The sequence below is a fragment of the Solanum pennellii genome, chromosome 2, assembly GCF_001406875.1.
Source record: "Solanum pennellii chromosome 2, SPENNV200".
In the NCBI taxonomy this organism is placed as follows: domain Eukaryota; kingdom Viridiplantae; phylum Streptophyta; class Magnoliopsida; order Solanales; family Solanaceae; genus Solanum; species Solanum pennellii.
The window spans coordinates 50606462-50632589 of NC_028638.1; the positions used below are offsets into that span (position 1 = coordinate 50606462).

The following is a 26128-nucleotide window of genomic DNA, read 5'->3' on the forward strand; positions in this document are numbered from 1 at the left end:
CCCCCCCCGCGGGTCTTGACTGCATGCACTCAGGGATGGCTTTATGTCAAACCCTAAACACTTTTCTGGACAATATCCGTCTTGTTGCACACTGTGTGGGGCTTTCTTTCCTCCTGTTTATCTGCGGATGCTGTCATTAGTTGAATGTGAGGTGGATGAGATGATAGCTGCAAAACTTGGGCTTTATAATTATGTTACTCTAAGCAGAGTCATTGTCATTATTCCCGTAGTTAACTTTGCCTCTGCAAACAGGAGGAGGTTGGGCCTGATGCTGCTCAAATAGAGAAAATTAGCCTCAAGTATGCTATAAAAGCACTAGAAATGCCATTGTGTCTTTTTATTTAATCAATGTGCAATCCTTCTTCAGTAAATAGAGTAGTAATTAAGCAATAGGAGTGAGTGTTCATGTTATTGTCAGTCTTCTGTCAAAATTATTACAATTAGTTAGGACAACACCTTAGCTTTCGATACCTCTCTAACCCATATGAATAGACAGATCTGTATGCTTGCCTTGATATTTTGTCAATTATAAATAATAATTACTATGCCTCAATCAAAAGGTGTTAGTTATCTATCTAATTATTTGTTTGATGTTGTCTTGGTGAGTCGTTTGTTCTCTGAGTCATCCTGGCTAATAAGTACAAAAGTATTTTTTGATCAGAACTATTAAATTTCTCATGTAAGATCTTCTCATATTTGGTTTCTTCACTTGTGGATAAAAGCTGAAGCAACTCTATTGCCAAGAGGATTTAATTTATCTCTAATTTTAGTTTTTTATAAAGTTTGTTGGAGATGAAGAGATTTTTATTCAGGTAGTTTTTTTAGATGATTTTGTTCATTTATAAAAGCTCTACACTCACTTAGAAATGTTTCAAGCATCTTTTATCAGAGATATGAGGAAATCATGGTACCCTAGAAGTTTTTATTTCGGGTCTTTGTATCTTGCATACATGTACATAATTGAGCTTCGCAAGGAAAGACATCACTAGGTGTTTCTAATCCAACAAATACTTATAGATTTGTCTTTACTGTCTGAGTGGTTGATATCTCTCTCACTGCTCCTATTTGTGATGGTTTACTCAACTGTAGTTTTAATATCAATGACGAATAAAAGATTTTTATATAGAGGTCTTAATTTTTTTTATTGATGGTGTCATCTTACGTAAAATCATGTGACCCGGATTCTCCTCCCGAAGTAGCTAACTGTTAGTAATAATTTGAGCCTTTTTATTCTCTTTCTGAAGAATTGAATATGAGACGTTCGTCCTCCATCTCCTTTTGTTTCAATTCTCAGCTTCATACATTTCTCCATTTCATCCTGATGAGTCTGTTCTTCTATCCATTTTGTGCGAGAGCTTGGATGTATCACATTACTTGACTATTACATTGTCTAATGTATTTTCTTTTTTTGTTGATGGTACTATGAATGGTAGAACTGTTCAATGAAATATAAGTGGCAAAGTGGGTATACAAGCTGGTCAATATTGGCTGCCACAATCAACTCCAAAATGACCTTTCCTAGCTTTAATGTTGGATTTTCTAGCCATGTTGAGCAATATGTTGAAATAGCATAGGACTTTGACCTCAATGGGATTTTCATAATTGGCAGGGTCGATTTCTAGACAAATGCTTGTCTCGTCGCTGCAAACATCAGCAGTAAAATACAGCCTGCAGTTGCTGCACTTGCTACCCTGTTATCGGAGTTGAAAGTGTTAAAATTAAGAAGTGTATATAAAGCAAAGCTTCAATGCATGCACCCTTCTGGTTAAACATTCTATGGTGTATGTCTTTTAAATGGTGAATTTGATTTCGCTCCATAGGTTACACCGTGTCTTAGGTAATTTACCATCCTCTTGAATAACTGTGTGGTCGCAGGGTAGGTTATCAGTAGCAAATCTTGTTTTGTATTTCATAATTTCTTCAGGATTGATTATTTTCCAGTCATCATATGCACAATGCTTTTAAAGGAGTTGGGAACGATGTAAAGGAGTTGGCTTACTATACAATTGCCTTTATGCAGACAACAGAACAAAAGGTAATGATTAGTTTCTTTTCAAGTGGTTTGAGATCCAAAACTTGTGACCTTGTAGATCTGCTTTATTGTGGCGTAAAAGAAGAAGAAATAACTTATTTACGATTATCTCAGTATGCTAAGAACACATAATCATTAGGCAAACCTCTGATAAAAGATACTTGGATAGCCTTAACAAGTTAGTTGAATTATTATTTACAGATTGTGCCTGAATTTTACACATGCTAAAATTTGCAACATTTATTTGCTATAGAAGTAGAAGCTCTTTCTTAAAAGTTTTCTGCCACTTTGGCTTCTAAAATCTAACGTGGGGAAGGTAGCAGAGATAGTGTGTCACTAACTCAGAATCGTGTTTACATGGTACATGTGCATCTTAGTATATTTGTTTTGTGATCCTCTTGGTTTAACTTAAAGATGCAATTTCCTTGTTTTAATGGCAATTTAAAACCTGGGTTTGTCTTTGAGTACTTTGTCTACCTTAATCATGCAAAACTATGTAACAGCTATGCCTCTTTACTTTCTCAAGAGAAAGGGTAAGGCTAGATACACACCACTTCCTTCAGACCCTACTTGTGAGATTGAAGTAGATATGTTGTTATCTAAAAACTATTAGAGAGAAACAATTGTTCTGAGTTCACCAGCAGATTATGTCCCCATGGATATCTAAGAGATGGGATGCTTAGGAGAGAACTGATATGATGATCTTTTCACAGAGTGATGAGCTGGGGAAGTCGTTAATGCGTCAAAGTGATTATTTTATTTAAGTTGCACCAAAATGTTGAAGATTGTAAACATCCAAATGAACAAACTGTAGTACTTCTGATCTGTTTCAAAATATCTAGTTGTAATGTTCTTCAATATGTTTGGGATAACCTAACCTTCGGAGAGATAAAGGAACATGCCTTGTCTGCTAACTGACATTAACTTTTCTTTTACAGCTCAAGAGTTTGAATATGAAGAATCTATCATTCAAGAAAGTACTGAGCAAGTTGAAGTTCAAGAGTTGTTTTACCTTGATTAGGGACATAGTTTAAAGGAGATATCTTATTATTTCTATGTGCTGCATTTTTTTCTTTTTAGGAGTTGATAAAGATTTTTCATACAACGTGAATATGATATTTCTCTCCTAAAATAGTTCTTTGTATTAACAATGAAGTTTTATATAAATTTAATTATTAAGTGAATATTCTTGTTCTCCAATGTATGAAACAATTAGCATTATTCACTAGTATAATTTTTTATATAACAGCAAATGAAAATGGGGTATTAAAAACTCATTTATAAATGACTTAACAAATTGTGTGGTCATTTTCCCTGTGGTGATGGTCCACTTTTGGGACTTGTACTCTTGATTAGATATCTTTGTACTTGTGATGTTTATTTTCGGTTGCTTTCGCCTTGTTGTCCTTGTTTAGATTATTGTTTTCACTAGTTTCTGCCCTTGCACTCATTACTTGATGATTAGGGTTACGGGTTGGCTTACCTACCAGTAGGGTATAGTATAGTAGGTGCTATCATGACTCGATTTCAGAAATTGAGTCGTGACATTCATCTACCGAAGCAATAACATTAAAGTCACCAACGGCTGTCCAGGGACCTTTGATATCGAGGAGAGAATATGAAGTTGATTCCATAGATCTTTTCTTAAAGTGTCTTTGCACTTGGCATAAATAGTAGAGATGTGGATCACATTACTATCAGGGATAACAACTTTACAGGTTATAAAGTGTTGTTCTGTGTCTTCCACAATAGTAACATCTAGGTCAAAGGACCAAAAGATCCAAATTTTATTACTGATGTTGGAGTGACATCCATTCATGCCTAGTTGTCTCATGTACCAACCTTGATAAACAGCTTTATGAAAGGTTCTTGTAGCCCAATGAAACACCTTTTGTATTGGTTTTTGAGGGTTTTGAGTCTTGCAAATGCACTTTGAGATTTCATACTCCTAATGTTCCACAATAAGAGGCTAATCATTGGAAACAATAGAGTCAAGGATTTTGTTGAACATGTTGGAGTTGGAAGTTTTCTCCCGAAGGACTTCCTCCTAATACTGCTTTTTATCCTATAAGAGAGGTAGTTATGCTCAGTAATGACCTGCTGATTTTGAGAACTTTTTGTTGTAAAGGATGGTTCAAAATGAGCTTGCTTTCCCCTTCCATCTCCTCTTCAGAATCAGTTTCAATATGTGTCTAATCATCATTACGAAGGTCAGTTTAAAGCATCTCGTGGTCCCCTATACCCTCATCGGGAATACTATCTAGTATGGTGTCCACTTCTATATTCATGTCTTTGTTAGACACATTGGTGGGCTGAGGTCTGTTCATCTCAGTCATACTTTTGACTTGGTTACCATCGTCATTGTTTGGGAGGTCTGTAGGTGCATTCTGTGATTCACCCATTTGGATATTGGTGACTTTTATATTTGGAGAATTATCCAGCGAGACAGGATTCAAGGATATCTCAGGTTGCTTTTGAGCCTTCAAGTTAATTAAAACATTTTCCCCTTTCATATGGTCTGGCTTCTTGTGTTGGTTGACATTCTTTTCCTTAGCCTTATTCTTGTCAAAGTTTATAGTAGCACCAGTGAACTCTTTTCTGGATCTCTTGATATTTCTAATGTTGAATTGGCTATCAAAATCATTAGTATCCTCCATATTATCAGTGACATGAAAACTTTGTGGGTTGTTGCCTGAGGTTGCTCCAGCGCTAGACTTGAAACGTTCCATGTCGTTGTTTTATTTCTCAATAGTAGTCCCGTTATTTTTCCTAGTACCTCTAATCTGAAGATCGTTCTTTTCGGTTGTAGGGTGTTGGATTGAATACTAGAAGGCTTCTGAACCGGAGACATTCTTTCCCTTGTTCCTATTCCTGTTTCTTGTGACTGTGAGCCAACCTTCCTCACTGTTTTCATCTCTTCCATTCTTATCAAAACTGTTAGTGGAGCTAGTGTTTTCCTGTTAACTGTTGGCATCTTCTTGTTGATTAATATTTGTATTTCTTGGTTGGCTTTTGTTCTCCTGGGTTGCTCTTCTCCTATCCTTCTCGTTGTCCTATGCTTTGGTATTATTCACAGATTGATTTAGTTCAGGATGGAGGATCATACAGCCCCAATCTCCGTGTCCTTGCACTTTGGAATGTGTGCAAAATTCCGGTATAGATTCATATTCAATCTTCTGCACTATAAACTCAATTTGGCCTGTTGCATTCCTTATTTCAATTCGCACTTCACTCATAGTTGGCCTATTATTTGCAGGTCTCAATCAACAGTTTGTGTTCTTCGACAGTGAAGGACACCAATGGTTTTTTACAATATTTGTTAAATTTGAAAGATAATCTATGTAGAAAAATATCAGACAAGATTTATTGCTCAACATAGCCCAAGTAATACAATAGAGTATCTACAAAGCCTGTTCCAAACTCAGAATCTAAAAGTTTCAGGGCTTCAAATCATTGTGCTAAAGAAAGGACAGTAGGGTCTTCAAGCCATTCAGGTGGAGGCCAGAACAATTTCAGGTGCTCAGGAAATGACGTAAGACTCCCATACATCCCAATCTTGAGATCATAACATTCTGCATAGGGTCCACAAAACCTGAAGCGTCTATCGTATGCATCTCCATCTTCTCCTGTGTAATATATGCAATCTGATTTAGCTCCTGGAAATTCTGAAGCAGGTAGAGAGAACGAGCAACCAGTAGAGATAAAGAATATTATGTCGCCCAGGCTTCTAATTTCAACCCAAACTTTTAAATCCATCTCTAGCTTGTAAACTTTAGGTCGACAATGGTACATTTCAGCTAAAAACAATTCTCCATTCGACTCCATCAATCTTTTCCAGCACAAAGAGGGGTTGTGCTCATTTGTAGGTCCTGAAATATATGTGGCTTCAAACGATGAGTCAAAAAGCGCTGTCCGTCCTTGTATGTCAATCGCGACAAACTTCCCCATAATATATGATATCTTCCCATTTAGAACGCAAGTTGTTTCTGATCCACTCATCTTTATAGTGATACATGTCACGGACTTAGAGTATTTGCTAAGACTCCGTGCGGCACTTGACAACTTACTCACGATTCTTTCACGATCTCGTAAGCTCAAGTAAGCCTTTAACTCGGAATGCTAAGAGAATATGAAGAAAGACTAAGAAAGACTTTGGAAGAGAGGACTTGTATTAAGCTTGAGAACTTTGCTTACAACTTTGGTTGGTTTGTTGGATGAGTTACAAATGAGAGGCCCTACTATTTATACTACTCCCTAAGGGCCTAAGAGTAAATAAATATTGTTCTACAAGTCCCTAAGTAATTACACTTTAGTATATGTTCTAGAGAATTCTACCCTCTCTAGAATATGTTTCTAGCTCTTCCAAAAGGCTCTAAAACGTTCTAGAGAATTCTCTAGTCTTCTCCAAGGATCTAGAAGGGTCTAGAGTCTTCTACAAACCTCTTCAAGGCTCTAGGTCCTTCTACCCCGTTCGGATGCTGCAAAATGGCCAGAATTATGGCGGGCCATCACATACAGCTGCCTATCATCGTCAATTGCCATAGCCTGTTTCCTATTCTTAGAGATTTGCAACCTACAAATATCTTTTGAATACTCTGGCATGTGGTATTCTTTACATGCTTCTTTCACTTGAAGGTTCAAAAGATCCACCACATTAGCGGTGGAGTGAATTGGATTTCCTCTCTTATCCAACACTGAATCATGGTTTAAAACACTCTTTAGGCAAATATTGTCGCTGGTTAAAGATTTGCTCACCTTGATTAGGAAGCTTCGCTTGAACTTCTTGATTGTCGTTAACTTCCATACATCATCTGGAATCTGTAAGAGATATATTGTTTCTTCAATAATGCTGAGGGGGTTTCCTTGTGGGTAGGATGCATTGGGGAAAGAAGCTAAAGATGGAAGAGTAGGATTCCGGAAATGGAGGGTAGAAGACCTCCATCTTTGGCAAACAAGCCGAAAACGCAGATGATCGAGTTCATTCTCTGTCAGTTTCTTTGCAACTTCATTGCACAACTCGGGAAGAAGCTTTGCCCATTCCATGGTATCTGAAAGACAACAAGAAAAGAAAGAAAAAGAAGATGCGAGAAACTAGAAACTCATCCCCATGGATGAACAAGGAGGAGGAGAATTGGAAAAGAGGGAGAAATTTTTTCTTTTATGTATTGGAAAATTTCTGTTACAAAAGGGATACAGGTTTATATAGAAGGGAAGTCAATCTACAAGAACGGATCACACCAAATCCTTCTTACTTAACTAACTCACTAACCACTTTCCCAGCACTAACTAATTAACTACACACACTCGAACTGAAGAAAACTGAAATAGGAGTATTATACTGAACTGCATTAACGCTATTCACCAATTCTTTAATCCCAAACTACTTAGGATCAGATAAAAGAGACCCCCTTGGATGGGAATGTCACATCATATGATGAATAACAACATCAGTTCAGCACAAGAGACAAGATATTTCTTGTCAAAAGAAACTCGTCAACCATCTGACTAATGACTATTTGATAGATCGCATGCCACAGACTAAGTTCTATTTCATAACCATTTATGTAATACAAATATACTTACCATTATAGGCAAGAAAATATTCCAACGGGGACTTCCCCAGGTCACTGCATTTCAAGTAAGTCATTCATTGGTCGCGATCAAGTCAGGCAGCACAGTGGCACCAGATTTCCTCCAATCAACAGCATCAGCAAATGTAAGTTACAGTTGGGTGCATTTACCTATGTTTAGACATTAAAAGAATCTATAAACAGAACTTTGTATAAATCTACTAGACATGCTATATCACCAATAATCCCTACATGAACAGGTTCCATTTCTGAAGTGATGGAACCTCCTCACATCCCTAACAAATATCTCTTTTCACAGTCATAGCATACCCTAAGGTTCTTTGCAACCCCTATGGGGGTTCCAGGAGGTATATTGAGGATACCAATAGCTATAGCTAATTTTTCACTTTGTCCACAAAGTAGAATTTCCTTTTGTCCTAGTTAACATTGTGAAGAACGCAGGAAGTATTCATCTTTTCTGACAAAGTCTCGAGATAGCCATAAAGCTGTTTACTTTGTGGATGTGGTGCCATCTCTCGCTACGAACTTGTGAACTCATCTCCAAATTCAATCCAACTGCACCCAGGTTCTTTTCGTACTCCAACTCTTTCATGTTATGTTGAACAATTTTTGCTGTTTCCCGAATCCCAGCAGAGGAATAGATGTCGGAGAGTAAAACGTAGTGTCTAGCTACATTTGGGTCCAACTCAAAGAGATTCCTAGCTGAAATTTCACCAAGATGTATCCTGCAGGCACCAAAGTAAACTACTTCAGGCGCCAACCCAATCAGTCCTAGGCAAATACAAGCAAGCGCCATGCTTACCAACGTAAATGAACTAGCCTCGAATCCATCTAACCCAAAAGCCTCCAATGCTAACTCCCACTTCTCAAATTGAGCATTTATCACATAATTCCAAGAAACTTGATCTCTGTGAGTAATTCTATCAAACACTTCATAAACATCATCAAATACTCCCATCACACCTCCCAAGTAATGGATCACAGAATTCGCCATGGTGACTGATGCCATATCACCAAATTTAACAACAGACCCATGTATTTGTTTTCCAAGATTCAAGAACCGAAGACCAGTAGAAGCTTTCAGAAATGAAGGGAAAACAAAATTATCAGGAGTGTATCGATCCATGAAGCTGTAGAGGGTGTTTCTGAGGTGGGGTTCTTGTTGAAATTTCTTTAAAATGAGTGTACTTTTGGGTGATGAAGTTGAAAGTAGTTTTTCTTGGGGATTTTGGGTAAATGAATTGGCCGAAGGTTGTTGAACAGGAACAGCAACAGGGAACTAGTGTACATGTCCAAAACGGATATTTTTGTTAGTTAAGACGGTTTGGAGAAAGCAGTTAGTTTATGATTGGATAGAATGGTGTCAAATACGTATATACCAACTGACGTAACCTATGGAAAGATTATCAATGGGATTGTTAAGCAAAGAAGAGCCACAGATGGTATGCAGATCTTGTAGGCAATGCAGGAATAAGGGCATCTGGCAAATGAATATGTCTACTCAGTACTAGTGTAAATGCCGATGCCTAATCTTTGGATCTTTCTGGAAAGATGATAGCATCAAACGTTAACGTATTTTGATGCCTCTGACATACTATCTCCTCACAAGCAGAGCAACAACAAAGTCTCCTAGTTCTACTCTGATGTATGCAAATGACCCTCCTGCTATGGGAATTTCTACTGCAAATGCTGTGTAGCAGAGAACAGAGAGTACTGCTTAAATGCCAGAAACCACATAGGATAAAACTGTAGCTGGTCCGGCATGTTCATGAGCTTCTTGGCCAGTGAGTACAAAGATGCCGGCTCCAATAACGGAGCCAAAGCCAACCAGGTGAGGTCCCACCAACTAAGGCAACGTTTCAACTCTATCTCACTTTGTTTCCTTAGCTCCTCAATCTCATCGGCATCCTCAGAAGAGCTTGCAACTCGGTCCTTCAATCTGGTAAATATTTGGGACATTGCTGATTGGTATGCCCTCCAATTCTGGAAAGAATCTCCTGGGAAGAAATCTTGTTTGCTCCATCTCCAATATCTCATCTCCCATTTCACCAGTAGAGTCTATTACTGTTATGCTACTGCTATAGAAGGCTAGTAATTTACAAGCTCATTGGGATGGTCCTGCTGTTTATAGGTTCATTTTTTTTTAAAATCTTATGGATGGCCTCCCATATCTTCAATTATTGTTATTGATAAGGTTCCAAGCAAGTCCTTTCTGTTTTATGCCATATAGTCAAAATACACAAAAAGGAGCCAATGGAGAAATGGGCATGTGATTTATTGATAGATACTACAATAGTTGCGTACAAATGATTTGCATCTTTGTTGAAAATATCAACAATCTATTTTACTTCCCTTGGACTAACGGTAAGTCTTATGTCAAAAGAGATAGGACAGTATGTCAATTAATTAGCCAAGAACGAACAGTAACAGCTGGACTTTTTGCCCTATATCACCAGTCACATGCAGTACTGAAGAATTTCAGCAACATTATTGGGAATCATATCCACATACTTCTGATACTGTATTGTTTTAGTATTGTCTACTTTAGTCTTAAGATTTTGTACACTTTATTTTGATTCCACCTTTTTCCTTCATTTTTTGTTTAATTGAGAAATTGAATCTGCAAGTTAAATTCATAGCAGTTGTCTTTCTCCTATTGGACAATTTCATATTATCTAGAATTCTTACTGGTCAAATTCCTAAATTACTGTCCCCGGCCACACCCCTTCCCCATATACTCTTGAATTCTTTCTTTTTAGCACTATCCCGCCATTATCAATATCACTGTTATTATCTTGGAGTTAAAGAAGAGAATTGCATCAAAAAATAATAATCAAATTGTATAAAAAATAATTTCGGTGGAAATCCATTTTTTCCGGCAAGACTAATACGAATCTAAAGTCATTTTCTTAAAATTGTTGAAGAATTCAAACTCTAAAGAACTTACAACGAAGAGGAATAAAGAAATATACGAATCTATTTGGAGGAAAAAAATGAGATTTGGAGAAATAGCATAACAATGCTGATGAGATTTAGAATAAAGCAGAGGGGCTGGGGCGGCAAAAAAATCCTCCTATGAATTGAGAGAAAAAGTGGAGTTACTATAATTATCAGACTGTTGGTAATTTTAGCCGGTAGCAACTCCTTGTGTACGGAGGAAGACAATGTGGTTGGGTGGCAAAGAAGAAGTGGAGAAGAAAGGTTCTCCTTCTTTTCCTTCTTAATTTGGGCTAAAAATTTATCTTATTTTATTTTTCTTTCTAATTAATTTTTTAATTATTATTATGCCACATATCATTTTTTATTGGTTATTGTTTCACATCATTCGCGAGTGTATGTCACTCACTCTTTAATTTTAGTTGATTGAGACAATATTCAATAGGTGTATATTTTAGGTGTTTGATCGGAACAAATCTTAAATAAGATGTCTAATAGAATTATGCATATTATTTTAAGGAATCGACGATGACTTAAGCCTAAATTAATCAATATTAAATATTTGAAAAATTGAAACGATATTATCTATTATAAGCAATCACTAAATAAAAAAAAATGTGATTGACAAAAATAATTAGAAAATGCCTACTTCAGTGATTAAATGTTACTACATGCAAAAATTATAATATTGTAAATATGTAAGTTAAATAAAGCATTATTAAATATTTTAAAAGTTTAAAATGAGATTATAGATGTATCATTCAATTGCAAATATCTAATTTATAACATAGTTACTTTAGGCTAAATTTCATATTTAATTTGATATATATAAAATATTAATTTATAATCTCATTCTGAATTAATCTGTTAAAATTAGACAAGTTAAATAATTGAAGTTATATGCGATGATAACAAATTTAACCACATTATTCAATAGATTAGACTCTTCTAATTTTAAATTAAAATAAAAGATAAATAAATTACAAATAATAGTATAGTAGGATAAAAATTTATAAAAAATAATATTATATTTGATATTAAGTAGTTTTTGCTTTTTCCCGCGTGTACTTATTTTTCACCGGCGTATATACTGCGTACGTCGAAGCACAACTATAAAAAGAACACTGCGTAAGTTAGAAGACACCACCTTTCAAAAATTATAAAAAGAGACACCGTGTAAATTAGAAGTCACCACCTTGCTGCTACTAACTCTTCCGGCGACGATTCCCGACAAAAACCCATAAACCCTAATTCAACTTTCGCCGCCGATCAATCTGCCCAAGTAACTTGCTCTTCCCATAGAACTTGTTGGTTTTTTAAGATGCATGTTTTAAGCGACAGTGTGAGGCTATTTGGAGCGCAGTTCGGTCACGGTTCTCTTGTATTGACGATTTCTGATCAAAACCCTAAATCTTGAATCAATTTTCCGGTCATTCTATCTGCTCTAGTAATACTGCTACACTTCCCATCAAAAAAATAAAAGGGAAGTTTGAGAACTCACTATTGTAAGATTTTTTTTGAATTCTTGCATGCAGTCTCTATAAAAATAAATAAATTCAAGAACTTGCTATAAAATAAATAAATTCAAGAACTTGCTTTCTGAAGTTACATTGTTATTTGTGTTGTCATTCTCGCAATGTATTGTCTTGACTAATAATTTTGATTATTTCTTTAAAGTTGAAAATTGTGCTATGTAAGAGAATGGGAATTAATTGTTCTCTGATTTTGTTATTTGAGATGGCCTTTTTGATCTCATTCGTATTCCAAGTTCGAATTTCAGCCTGCCTTCCACCTAATATAAAATAGAGGCAAGCTGCTGAGAAAATGACAAGTCGTGCTGTTATGCAACTTCATTTGCTACTTCTGATATTGCGGGCAAATTGATATACATTTTCTCTTCTTAGTATGATGTTCCATTCTAGTATTATAACTATTTTTTTCCAAATGAATATATATAACAGCTTATTTCTTTTTGCCATGAGATTTGCTTCCCCATAGGGCTGTTCTTTTAATGTTTGTTATTCTTATAAGTAGTGTACTCCTAGTTTGAACCTAACCTAGTTTCCACCAGGTATCTGTTGCTATAGACATTGCGACCTGCTATGTTAAGGTGGATGACAATGGTAAGTTTAAGTTTATTTGACATTGATCTAATCAATTTTTATCTGCTCAATTTATTATTTATTTTATCATCTGAAGTTGTACTTTCTCTTGAAGGATCTGGTGGGTGTTTCACGAGATGGATACGTGTTGATGGGAGAAAATATGGTTTTTTTTTTTTGGAAAATGTTGGACTGACATCATCTTTTCTATTTTAGTGATGCTGTTGTACGTAATTTCTTTTGCCTGACAACTATGATGTTCATAACTTGGAATGATAGTTGTAATCTATAGGATTGCTTGCATGCATTACTCAACTGTAGGCTGTTTGACGGTCTGCATTCATTATTATCTTTTCAAAGATGTTCTTTTATTTATTGTTATGTGGTTTTACTTGTAAATGGGCTAACTTGTATGACTGTACACAACACCAAATATTGATGCTTACATTTTTGGTTTTGCTTGTATTGTAAGTTGTTCATGTACATTGCCTTCCTGGTGCTTCATTTGCAATAAATACTTTCTTTACCTGAACCGTCTCCCCAAAAGAAAACGGGTAGCTTGGGGGAGGTGGGGTGGGTTGGAGTGGAGAGAGACATGAAATATGTTTTTGTTGATCACTGTTGTATGTAGAGATGTTTTGATTATTTATTCTTGCTAAAGTTGAGCCGGAACATAAATTTTGGTGCTTAGATACTTTAAGGTCAGCTTATGGAGACAGTATATGTGCCTGTTTCTTTCATCTTCTGTCATGCTTCATTTTTTTCTGGCCATTTTAACTACGGTTTTGGCCATCAAATCTGCCCAGGTAACTCAAACAATTACCTAGTGATTCAATTAACATTGCCCCTCACCTTAACCCTTTTTTGTGGTATCTGAATATAAGATAGTTTTAGGTAGCATTTGTTAAAATTAGGCCAACTATATTTGAGTTTGAATTAGAAATGTAGGATTGTTCTGTTTTGTATATTCGAGTTGCTGTCTAGTAGTTGTAACTCTGGAGCATTCACCATATATGTACATGAGCGACATCAAGATACAGCCAGATGATATGCATGCTTTCTCAGCAAGGTTTGGTTTTAAAGAAGAGGCTCTGAGCTCTATTTCTGACGTTTCTTTGTTGGAAATTGTTAGTAAAACTCACAGGAGACCAAATGGATATCGTAAGGTTTTGAAGGTAAGGTTCTTTTGAGATTTAGCTGGTAGTATCCTATGGTATAGGTATAAAACTACTAATGTGGTCTTTGTTCTAGCCATTGTTTACAGAACGACAAGTGTTAGTACCTTGGAATTGATGATTGTAGGCAGGATGTTTGTACAACAGGTTATTATGTATAAGCTAATTATGTATAAGCCTACCTGGTACAAGAGTTGACTTGTTGTTTGCCAATAAGAAATTTTGTTGAGATTTTTCTTTTTGCAGTCATTATTCATGAAGTATTGTACAACCAACCAGCTCGAAGGAAGCAAATGCACTCCAAGTACTTCTACTTTTCTCACAATTCAAACAAATGAAAAATAATGATTACATGCTTTACTGTTAAGGTTGTACTCTAACCTGATTGTTCTTTTGGTTTGCATATATAATCTGGAAGCCCAAAGAAGGTCTTGCATGCTCTGAAAAAGTCTCTGCTGAGAATCGCCCTTGTGCATCCCAGTGTCTCCTTCAAAATTGTTGATATTGAAAGGTCTGTCTTTGTTACATCAGCTAACTTAAGGATATTTTCTGTCTGGTTTCTTAGATTTTTTTCATTTGCATGCAGTGAGGATGACCTGCTTTGCACACATGCTTCTCCGTCTCCATTGCTGGTATTGTCCAGTGAGTTTGGAATTCATCTGAGTTCCCTTAACAAAGTGAATGCAAGTGATGGTTCATTCAAGCTCTCAGGCTACATTTCAGGTCCTGATGTTTACACAATGAAGGTATACATGCCCAAATGAATAAGAGATGTTATGAGTTATCTTTTCTACACTCTGTTTCCCTAACAACCACTGTTCAATTTGCAGGTCCTTCAATATTTCTGTATCCACTTGTTACTAGTATATTTTCCTGACAAAGAAAAACGGAAGACCAATCTTTGGTTAGCATTTTCTATATCAGATGCTTGTTTTTACGGTGTTTTTGTTTTCCTTGACCTCCGTAATGCAAATATCAATTCAAGATTTGTTTCCGAAGGACCAATACATAAATTATTTAATAACACAGCTATGAGTTTTCACAGTGCTTCTTACATTGAGAAGTGAAGTAGATCTCAGATATATCCACAGGTTATGTTGAACCTAAATTGTCCAACATCTTTAAATGATTTTACTTTGGAGCCTTCAAAAACCTCTGTGGAATTTAGGTGAGAATTTTTTTTGTGATTTATGGTTTAATTTGTTTTGGGGTTGGGAAACGAATGTGAGGCTCTAGATTTATTTTATAGAGTTGAGTTTGTGTTAGTGTCTGTTTTGTGTGGTTTGGGTTGTTTTCTATTAAAAAAGAATCAAAACGCCTAATCACTTTTTGGAACTTAATATGGGTGAAATTAATAAGTTAAACTGGCTAATTATCATTATTTATTGCTAATCTTATAGCAATTCAAAGTATTAAAAAGGACCCTCTGACCCTGCAAGGTCCTTATGTCACAGTTATTCTTGGAGAGCAAAATTATCTCCCTTTGTTATGGGAGAACAATGCAAAACCACGTGACTAGCTTCTTTTGGTTGCAAAAACCAAGCAGACCAATGTTTACAAGGGCATGTCATACATATTTGTGAGTATTGTATTCATATTATTAATGTGTTTGCTAAGACTGATAATTCCTCATAAAGAGTCATGACATGACCAGACGATCATCTGAAAGGAGTAAGTTATAGGAAAGGGGTGTGTCTCTATTAGAATGGTTGTTGAAGAAAGACATGATACGGCTGGAACTATCGTTAGAAAGAGCTCTTTTGAGAAGTTGCAAAAAATAGGCATGTTCTCTCCGAATAGAGATGTGATAATGAAGAGGGAAGGGCACTGATAGTAAACGGTGCCAGTCTTTGGAGGGGATATCGAAGGAATATTTGTGAGCTTGTTGGAAGAGAAATATCAATTATGCATTTGATAGGTATCAATAAAAGCTTTCTCTGATGTAGTGTGTGCTGCTCTTGCAGGTTCATATGTACTGGTCATAACAAACAGTGAATGTGTTGGATCTTACTTCGGGCACCCTAAAGTTTCATCGATGAATTTTTTCCTTGCGATCAGTCTCTCAAGAACACTGCTGCTGAACAGTTTGGTCTCCAATTTCCTATTTAATTCCCTACCCGATTTCTTTTAAATCTAATGCTGGTTCATCTATTTCTGTTCCTATGATATTTCTTCGGCCATGGCAGAAAAACATGGAAGCTCAGTTTTCTGCACTGCTTAAAGTCGTAGAGCGGACTCCCGGTCTGTACTTCTCTTATGATGCCAATATAACGCTGAGGTGAGTTGTCTTTCCAACCTTCTGACTGCTTGTATGTTGCATTTTTTCTTCTTTCCTTGTCTTGGGGTACCATTAGAAGTTAACTAACATCCTACTTGTTTATTTCAATTTAGAACAACTTTTACAATAAAATATTATCATTATACTACTGTGAAACTGTATTTTAGCATTTTAGAGTATCCTTTTTCCTTTTTATTCCTTGCCTTCGAACGCTGCTTCACCGCATTGCTGCTACGAACTCTCCGCGGCGATGTCCGATCGAAATCCCCAATCAAATTTGTGGCCGATCAATCTGCCCAAGTAACTTGGTATTCTGGAGAGGAAGTTAAAAAAAACTTGATTATCTTGGGATTCTCCATGTAAGAAAAAATCAAGAACTTGTTGGTTTTTTAAAATGCATGTTTTAAGGAAGTTGTTTCCTTTTTGAGTAAAATGGGTACTCTTTAGATGCATATCAAAGGAAATTGTTGTCCTTTTGAAGTAAAATTGTTATTCTTGAATGCATATATGTTAATATTAAGTGAAAGTGTGAGGCTGTTGGAGCGCAGTTCGGTCTGGGTTCTCTTGTATTGATGATTTCTGATGAAAACCCTAAACCCCGAATCATCAGAGAACTGGTGGTGGGTTGCTTCCAAGGCTGTTTCAGGACTGGTTTTCATTGCCTTTTCGAAGCTGTCCATGTCTTGTTAAAAGGCCAAAAACAGAAACGGATGAGTATTTACAGGCAAAAATTCCCTGTATAGTAGATAGACCCGGCATAGCATAACTCATTTATTATTCACCGCGTTAGAATCCCTACCTTATTATATACCACATAACAGTTTTTACATTATTATCACTGCATAAACATTCCCTGTATGAGTACTTTAACCAAATAATGTCTTGCTATTTTGTATTGCAATTTTGTGATATTATTGAAGAAGAGGAGAGAGATATTGGGTGTTTTATCTTTTCTTACATCACTTTGTGTCTCGTGGAGTGTATTCTATGTAGATATTGACGCCCATGTCAAAATAAATGCATGTCCCTTTTTACATAGTCAAGGATTATGATCTTTTCTTTTGAATGTAGGTTAAGAGAGGAGTGGTTTGATTATCGCCACAAAAAAAGAAAAATACTTAACTTGTTCATTTTTGTTCCATGTTAGATGTGCAATCAACTTGCCAGAAATTATGTGCAGCATTTAACTCCCTTTGTTGGAACCATTGAAACCGATTATGTTAATCCGATAAAGCTATTTTATGTGCTTTTCAAGAATCTCTTTTGGTGACTAGTTGGTTCTTAATGGTACTTGTAGGACTTGGCACCCTGCTTTTCTCTTTTCTCACCATGGTTTCTTATGTTCTTTTTACACCACCGACATCAAAATACATCCATTCAAACGATATGCATGCTTTTCCCAGCAAGCTTCGACTTTAAAAGAGAGGCTCTAAGCTACGTTTTTTGTTGGAAATTGTTACTAAAGCTCACGGGAGGCCAAATGGATATCGTAAGGTTTTGAAAGTAAAGTTTTTTGAGATTAAGTTGGTAGTATCCATTTAGGATAGTGGAGCAGGGATGTGTGTGGACCCGTTTTCGCCAGAAGCCGTTGGGCGAGGTTTATTCTGTTAACCGTGGACGGGTTGGTGTGTTAACTGTATAGAATTTTAACTGTTCTTTTTATTCTTTATTTTTTCTGGAAGGTCAAATCAGTTAAACCTTGATTACCAAGAACTAATCAAGGAACCTAGAGTAAGTCAGCATGTTGTGCAATTAAAGTCATTATCACAACTTCTATATTACTCTGTCGTAAAATGAACTATAAGAAACAAATTAGTCAAACAGAATGTGTCATTTCATGTTACATCTCTAAAGCAAAAGATTATGCCCTAACACCTGTATGTAATGCAGAGGCAGCAACACTAGCAGCGAGGAGAGAACTCTTCTTCTTATTTGGTTTGAAAATTGTGGAGAAACTAAAAAGCTAAACCAAATAGCAGACTGAGTCAGGAAATATATGAGAAAGAGAGAGTGAGAGAGAGATGGGACAATAACAATGAATTGTGCATGGTGTTGTCTACAGACTCTAAATTTGAATCCATCATAAAGTAATTATTTCTCTTTGGTGTTTTGTCAGGAACAGATATGCTTGCTTTACCACTCTGTTCTTGTAGTATCTAATTGTTGTTTCAACTGACCTTGATGTTAAGTTTGGATTTCTTATTCTTATGGTATAGGTACTTTCTATTAAATGAGAAAGGTAAGAAAGTTGAATTGCAACTTGGAGTTTTAAAGACCAACTGTATTGACTGCTTTGACCGTACAAATGTAAAACAGGTACCTTCCCTACTGTGTACACATTGCTATTATTGGTGCTTGATGTGGATGCATATAAAAGACTAGTTTCATTTCTTTGTTCAGAGAGGAAAATACTGCACGACAACTACTTGTGCATATTTTCCATTTAACCCTTGAGAATTGTCGATTGTGGAAAAAGATACAACATAACGGTCACTTAGCTTTCTCTACTTACACTTTGGGTGCCTATTTGAAGCTCCTTCTTTAGCTTCAAGATATTCAGTTGACAATTTCTCTTTACATTGACATTTTTCTTCAAATACACATTGGGTGCCTAGAAGCTCCTTCACTAGCAATTTCATAATCTTACTGCCTTTCTGGTTCTAGGCAGCTTCTATTGAATGTCCCGACAGGAGTGAATGTTATTTCCTAAAACTAGAAAGTTGGAAGATTCAGTCTGGCTTAATATTTGACACCATTTTCTATAATTATTCATTTGCTGGTTGTGGGAACTGGGATCAGGACAGGGGGAGGTTTATATGGTTGTGCCTTGGGACTTGAAACCACTAGAGAAGCCTGTACCAACTAACACATTTGGATCCACTTTTCTCAACTTCTCATCACACTTTACAGATTCCCTAATTGATGATGTTTGTTTGCAGAGCATATGCTAGGCTGTAAATGTCTGAATTCCAACTGAGAAGGCTTGGTTCTTTCAATGCTGAAGAAACTTTTAGCTCACACCCCAACCTTGACGAAAGCTTAAACTTTGTGAGAAGTTTTTTGATATTTGTGTTAAAGCTTCTATGCTGGATAGATATTAAGCTTCTTTATCTTGACCTGTTTACTCTTTTAGCTTAAAAACTATTTGCAGTGTGGGCCAGCCGCGGTACTCTAGCTTTAAAGGGTGTTTTTGTCAGGTAACAGCTTTCTTGTTCTGCAAAAAGAAGATGGTATCATATGAACGCAGCATTAGTGCAAAGCATATTTTTTGAGAGTGCATTAATATAAATACATCGGTAGTAGGACTCAATTGGTCGTTAATGTAGGCACTCGAATGTGGAGAAGAGGGGCTGATTCTGATGGATTTGTTGCAAATTTGAGGAAAGCGAGCAAATTATCCAGTTGAAAGGGTATACAACATCATTTGTTCAGGTACACTTGTTTGAAGTTTGATTATGACTTTTTTCTACACCAACAATCTTGTTGCTCATGAAATGCCCTTTTATACATACGTAGATAACTGAGAGGGAAACTTAAAATTCTGTCAAATTAAAGTTTATTGTTGAAGTGGTATTGCTGTGATAAAATGTTTAAACTAATAACTCTTTTAACTTGTATTACTTTCTCTGTGTGCAAGTGGTATCTGTGTTCCCTCTCTTAAAATGATAGAAGAGGGGGTTGATAAAAAAGAAGAAGAAGAAGGATTAGATAGTACTAGGGTGGAGAACATGATGTTGTCGGAATAAAGACAGGATTTGGTGTTCGGACCATTCTATATATAGAAATCCCACTTCTAATGTACTGCATTTTTTATTTGACTTATCAGAGTTTTACCGTGAGCTTACTCATAAAAGAACTCTGTTCAATTCTCAGTACAGGTGCTCTCAGATGCAATGTACATTTTGGTATGGCAGAAGGAAATAAAACTGAATCTTCTATCTGACAATAGCACATATTCCATTTGTTAAAACTTTCATTAGTTACTTCCTACAGGTTTATAACTTCCTCTGTCAAAAGGAAAAGATTGAATCCACGAATGGAGTAGCACTCGAGCTATGAAGCAGTAGATAATATCTCGCATCAATACCATGATAAGAAAATGGACCTTGGGCCTAACTCAATCCAAAATATAGCTCGGAGGCGAGAATTTCCAAAGGCCGTATAACAAGATCAAGTCCCCCAACCCACCATCTTTTGGCTAGCAAGAGGAAGGGAAGGTTGGGAAATTCACAAATCTTAAATGAAATGCTTGAGCTTTGCTGAAACATCACATATTAGAATGCTTTGTAGTTTATGTGATGGATAAGTGCATCTGTACATTTTTTCACTTTTTGTCGAGATATTCTGTTATTATATTAAAAAGTGTGTGTTTTGTTGGTCAGAGGGTCAATCCCATTACTATGAAATCAGATTGTAGATTTGACATATATGTCCAAGTTTGAGATAGTGAGAATTATAGAAGCATTTGAGTAGCACTCTTTTCCTCTTTTAGTTTCTTGATTCTATAACACACTTAATGACCTTCCAATCTTAATGACTCTGTCGTGTAGCATTCTCGAGTCTAAAGTTGTTGAGCGACATTACTTGGTTCTGAGAAAAAAGTACGGAAATGTTCTATCCATTGATCTTGTCAATAAGGTAAAATATTTCAATTAATTCTTGGTTTACCAGACTTGTTTATCTATTAGAAAACATGGCTTGATTCTCTTTCTTTTGTGCATATGTAATGATAATTCGGAGGCAATCTCATCTTTGAGTTTTGAGGACTAAATGCATTGACTGTTTAGACCGTACACATGTAACTCAGGTACCTCCCCTCCTGTGGAAACATTACTATCATTGGTACTTGATGTGGATGCATATAAAAGACGAGTTTCATTTCTTATTTCAGAGAGGAAAATACTTACATCACAACTGCTTGTGCATATATTCGAATTAACTCTGAAGAATTGTCTAGTGTGGAAGGATACAACATAATGGTCACTTAGTTTTCTCTACTTACACTTTAGGCTCCTATTTGAAGCTCCTTCACTACCGTCAAGATATTCAGTTGACACTTTTTCTGTAAATAGACATGTTAACTAGAGATGATCTGCAAGTTCATAATCTATACTGCCTTTCTGGTTCTAGGAAGGCTTCTAGAGAATGTCCCAAGTGGGAGCTAATGTTATTTCCTAATACTAGAAAGTTGGAGGATTCCTCTGGCTTAGTATTTGACATCGTTTTCTTTAAATTATTCATTGGCTGGTTGTTGGAAGTGGATCATGACTGGTAGGGTCGATATATTTCTCCTTAGGACTTGAATCACTAGAGAAGCTTGTACCAACTTACACACTTCGATCATTACACTTTACAGGCACCCTAATTGATGATGTTTGTTTTGCAGAGCATGATAGGTCTGAAAATGCTTGATTTCCAACTGAGAAGGCTTTCGATGCTGAAGAAACTATTAGCTCACACCCCAACCTTGACAAAAGCTTTAAACTCTGTGAGATTTTTTAAATATCTGTGTTAAAGTTGCTATGCTGGATAAGTATTAAGCTTCTTTACCTTGACCTGTTTATTCTTTTACCTTAAAAACTATTTGCAGTGTGAGCCAGTCATGGGGATGATATAAGTATCCATCCAGTATTCTGGTACTCAGCTTTAAATTGAGATTTTGTCAGGTAACAACTTTCTTGTTCTGCTTAAAGAAGATCATATGAAGGCTGCATTAGTGCAAAGCATATATTTGGAGAGTGCAATAATATAAATGCATACACAGTAGGATTCAAAACCCTGACAAAGTTCCTAAATCAATGAACATTATATAACCATTATTGGCATTGGTAGTTATCTTTTGGCCAATAACATTCATATCAAGAGTAAGAATCTGGGATTGGATCTTTAAATGCTAATTGCACAATTCTAAATCAACGAACAATATATAGCCATCATTGGCATTATTGGTACTAGTTTTTGGCCTATTACATTCATATCAAGAGAAAGAATCTGGGATTGGATCTCTAAATGCTAACTGCACAATTCCATTGATAATCTGTCTCGAGATCATGATGGATATTAGCACAAACTAAAAATGTTATAGTCAATTGTTAAATTAGGTCTTAGGTCTAACTCACATCCCAAAAGCTAGCTCAAAGGGAGGAGGATTGCCATAGCCCTATAAAGAGTTCCACCCATCTCATCAATTACCAATGAAAAACTTTTTGATTTAACATCGGCAAATTGATACTATGACCTCAAGCTTTTTCTTTCGTCGATCAATGTCATTATAAAATCTACATTGTTGTTTGATCTACAGATATGGTTACAGAACAACCCAGCGGGTTCTCGCTGACGAAGGTAATGCCCTAACGCGATACTACTTGAACAATTTTGTTGATGGTACTGAACATGTAATGATGCTTCTTACCAGAAATTAGTTGTTAATCAGGTATGTACACACTTACCGTGTAAATATCTTTTATATTACCGGTGAAATTTAACCGGTTATAGATCAAAGGTTATTACCCTATTTTTACCTTCCTATATCAAACCTGATACGGAGAGTGATGTTAAGTATGGTAGATTCTTTGGCATATTGTGTTTGTGGCTGCTCATAATTTTCTTTCCAGGTCCCGTGTTGCTTGATGATTACCATTTGGTGGAGAAACTTGCCAACTTTGACAGGGAACATATCACGGAATGTGGTGTTCATGCCCGAGGTGCCTAGTGCCAAAGGTTTTTTGAAGTTAGTCATGACATTGCTCACTTTCCTGTGCTGAATTCTTCGGAGGTCTCGGTGTTCAGACTCCACTAATTGTGAGATTCTCTACTGCTATTCATGAGAGGAGTAATCCTGAAACTCTGGGGACCCTAGTGGTTTTGCTGTCAAGTTCTACACCAGAGAGGTATGACAAACATCAATTTGACATGTTACAACTACTATAGTTCTATACCTTCATAATTTAATTTCCACATACAGACTGGGACTATGCATGTTTTAATGATTCCCTTATTGGTACATAGCTTAATTAGTACCTCAATTATATTGACTGGATTGCTACATAGACGATGTTATGTTGCAACTCAAAAAAGCTATATGAAGCTCAATATAAAATAATATATGTTTAAGTACCTTGAATATGGGTCCACATGTTTGGTTACTTTTCTAGCAGGTCATGAAATATGAAGTGATTATTCATGTTGTTTAACATCATATTGGAGATTATAAGGCCCTAGCTTTCATTGAATTTTATGCTGTCTAATTTTCATGATTCACGCCTGTCTTCCCGTAGTCAGAGAAATGATCTCATTGCTTTTCAAATATGCCTGTGGTTGATTTGTTGATTGCATTTGAAGTTAATCCTTAAAATCTGGCTCAATTTGCTATATACCATCAGGGAAACTTTGATCTGGTAGGGAACAACTCCCTCGTTTTCTTCATCTGTGATGGAATGAAGCTTCCTGACATGGTGCATGCTCTGAAGCCAAATCCTAAGTCCCATATCCAGGAGAATTGGTGATTTTTTCTCTCATCGCCCTGAAAGCCTGCACGTGTTCACTTTCCTCTTCGACGATATTGTTATCTCACAAGATTAAAGGCATATGGACGGGTCTGGTGTTCACACATTCGCATTGATCAACAGTGCTTGGAAATCAACTTATGTGAAGTTCCACTGAAGCCCATATGTGATGTCAAGTCCTTGTTGGAGAAGAGGCAATCCGAGTCGGAGGAACAAATCATAGCCAGTTAATGTGTGAACACCAGATCCGTCTATAGAATCGCCTTGAAGATGATTATAGTGTTGAATTTGATGTAGCTAATGATGTTAACCATGTCTTAAATTAAATGTTTCCTAGAAGCAAGGAAATATATTTTGAGAACTTCTCCCGGTGCTCAGCGCAAGGCATCACAAAGATCAAATTTTTTGTCGGAGATTCATTGGAAAAAGCTTAATTAACCAAGACATTCTGGATGAAGACGATCATCTTATGGATTTCGTTTTACAGACTAAAAATTATGGTTCTGACCTGCCATTTTTTGTCCAGACCGTCTCCTCTGCCATTAGATCCTTTGCTTGAGACCAGGTTTCAAGATGTTATTCCTTATCGCTGAATATGAGATTGGAACTTTTGTTGAACATGAAGTTGTTTTCAAATATAATTATTTGGAAAAAGAGGACTACTTGTTCCAAAATCCTGCAAAGTTTGATCTCAATTTTTAAGCCATTCTAGGGGGACATGATCCATGGGATGTTTTTGGTTCAGGTTTTTCTGAATTCTATTATGATGGAGATGATTTGACACATGTATTCTCATGGTGAAGCTAATGTCGAGAATTATTTGATACCACGGGCTATGCTCTCCTGTAGGGTGGATGAGGACTCACATAAATGGATTGATGTTGGAAATAGAGGTGAAACAGATAAGCTATAAGGAAGAATATGAGTAGAAGAAGCCATTGCTCCATCATTTTACCTAGGCAAAAAGTTCTTTGCCACGAGTGAGTCTACAAGAAAGGCAGCAGGAAATAATGTTCCATGGATCGGGCATGATCGACCACATCGAGAAAAGAACGGCCAGCTAAAATCATATGCTCTGTGTCGACCTTTCAAACGGTATCGCAACCCACGCACAAAACAACAAACTCTCTCCCCCTCTGTGGGCAGGATCATAGTAGCATGGCAGACAACTCATGGAACCTCGCCTCATACTCTGAAACGGTCATAGAGCCCTGCTCCAATCTAGAAAACTGATCACGAAGCCTATCTCTGACGCTCCGTGGCATGAACCAGGCCAAAAAAGCCTCTGAGAACTGAATCAAAGATATAAGAGGAGATCCAACTGGCCTAGACTCTCGATACGTGCGCTACCAATGCCTGGCTGGCCCACGGAACTGATGAGCGGTAAAAGTCAGCTTCTCTCGACTCTAAGAAGCCTAATGACTGTACTGCTCCTGGCAAGTGAGCTGGAACTCGTGAGCGTCCTCCCCAATCGCCCCTGAGAATATAGGTGGTCCCAACATCTGGAATACCCCAAGCATCTTCTGCTCCTGCAGTGGCATCTCTCTAACCTCAAAGTCTGGCGGGGCGACCACATGAACTGGTGGCGGCTGAATTTGCAACGCTGGGGCCGGTGTTGGTACTGCTGGGGCTGGTGCCTGTCGCATATCCCCAATAACTGCTGGTATTTGAGTCAACAGGGAATGAAAATCAGGTGCTGCAACTGGTGCGGGTGCTGGCTGGGCTGGCCCCGGCGCACTGGCTATGGCGGTACATGAGCTGCATGAGGCTCCTCCTCCCTATCTCGGGTCGGTGCTGCGGCCCTACCTCGACCTCGGGGTCGACGTCTACCCCAAGCTGGGGCTCCGAGTACATCTCCTCCGGACGCACCGCCTCGCGTGCGAGCCATCCTGCAATAGAGTGAAACAACTGAGATTTTAAGAAACAAACAAGACACACGCTGCACGAATTTGAAACAAAATGGATATCTTTCTAAATACATCCTATAGCCTCCCGAAGATAAGTTACGAACGTCTCTACCCCGATCTGCAGGACTCTACTAGACGTTAGCTCTGTAAAAGTGAGACCGTTGAACCTAGGGCTCTGCTACCAACTTGTCACGACCCAATTTCTCGAGTCATGAAGGCTCCTACTGTAACCCACCAGTAGGTAAGCCAACTTGTAACCCAGAACAACACGTAATGGCTGTGTGGGTAGAAACTAAACAAGAGTAAGCAAAATTACAATAACAACATAAGCAAACCAAAACATAAATACAATTAAGGATCGCTCCCAGAACCTGGAAGTCACTAGTACGGAGCTACCAAAAAAACGAGTACAAGTCCCAACAGTGGACCACCAAAACTAGACCGACTTGAAAAGTAAAAGACAAGTCTTTATATATACAGATGGAGACTGAAATAGTACAAAATGTCGTGTACTCACCCCCGTCTCCAGACCAGAATGCTCCAAACTCGATCAACGCTGGCTACTGGTGCTCGGACTGTATCACGAAAATAGATGCAGAGC

General features: G+C 37.1%; 2 protein-coding genes and 2 pseudogenes across 3 annotated transcripts; 3 read left to right on the plus strand and 1 right to left on the minus strand.

The window, feature by feature from the left end:
• LOC107011646 overlaps window positions 1-3216 on the plus strand; it is an 11636-nt pseudogene extending 8420 nt beyond the window's left edge.
• Window positions 3217-5482: 2266 nt separating this feature from the next.
• Window positions 5483-6031, minus strand: LOC107010127 (F-box protein At2g17036-like). Its single transcript, XM_015209381.1, has one exon. It carries the CDS (start codon window positions 6029-6031, stop codon window positions 5483-5485), a length of 549 nt encoding a protein of 182 aa, XP_015064867.1.
• A 5668-nt stretch (window positions 6032-11699) lies between these two features.
• On the plus strand, window positions 11700-20498 carry LOC107009320 (DNA mismatch repair protein MLH3-like). Of its 2 annotated transcripts, XR_003576863.1 has the most exons (16): window positions 11700-11842; window positions 12632-12683; window positions 12778-13837; window positions 13914-13984; window positions 14084-14141; window positions 14256-14348; window positions 14424-14583; window positions 14668-14741; window positions 14883-15005; window positions 15802-15921; window positions 16024-16115; window positions 18332-18431; window positions 19055-19163; window positions 19267-19312; window positions 19442-19547; window positions 20109-20498. XR_003576863.1 is itself a non-coding variant. In XM_027914706.1 (9 exons), the coding sequence occupies exons 5-9, from the start codon at window positions 14131-14133 to the stop codon at window positions 15830-15832; spliced, it is 369 nt and encodes a 122-aa protein (XP_027770507.1). In that variant the 5' UTR covers window positions 11700-11842; window positions 12632-12683; window positions 12778-13837; window positions 13914-13984; window positions 14084-14130; the 3' UTR covers window positions 15833-15922. The 2 variants fall into 2 exon arrangements, 1 of the variants encoding a protein (XP_027770507.1); XM_027914706.1 differs by lacking the exons at window positions 14883-15005; window positions 16024-16115; window positions 18332-18431; ... (2 more) ...; window positions 19442-19547; window positions 20109-20498 and having other exon boundaries at window positions 15802-15922.
• A 150-nt stretch (window positions 20499-20648) lies between these two features.
• Window positions 20649-24274, plus strand: LOC107010128 (annotated as a pseudogene).
• Window positions 24275-26128: the final 1854 nt, after the last annotated feature.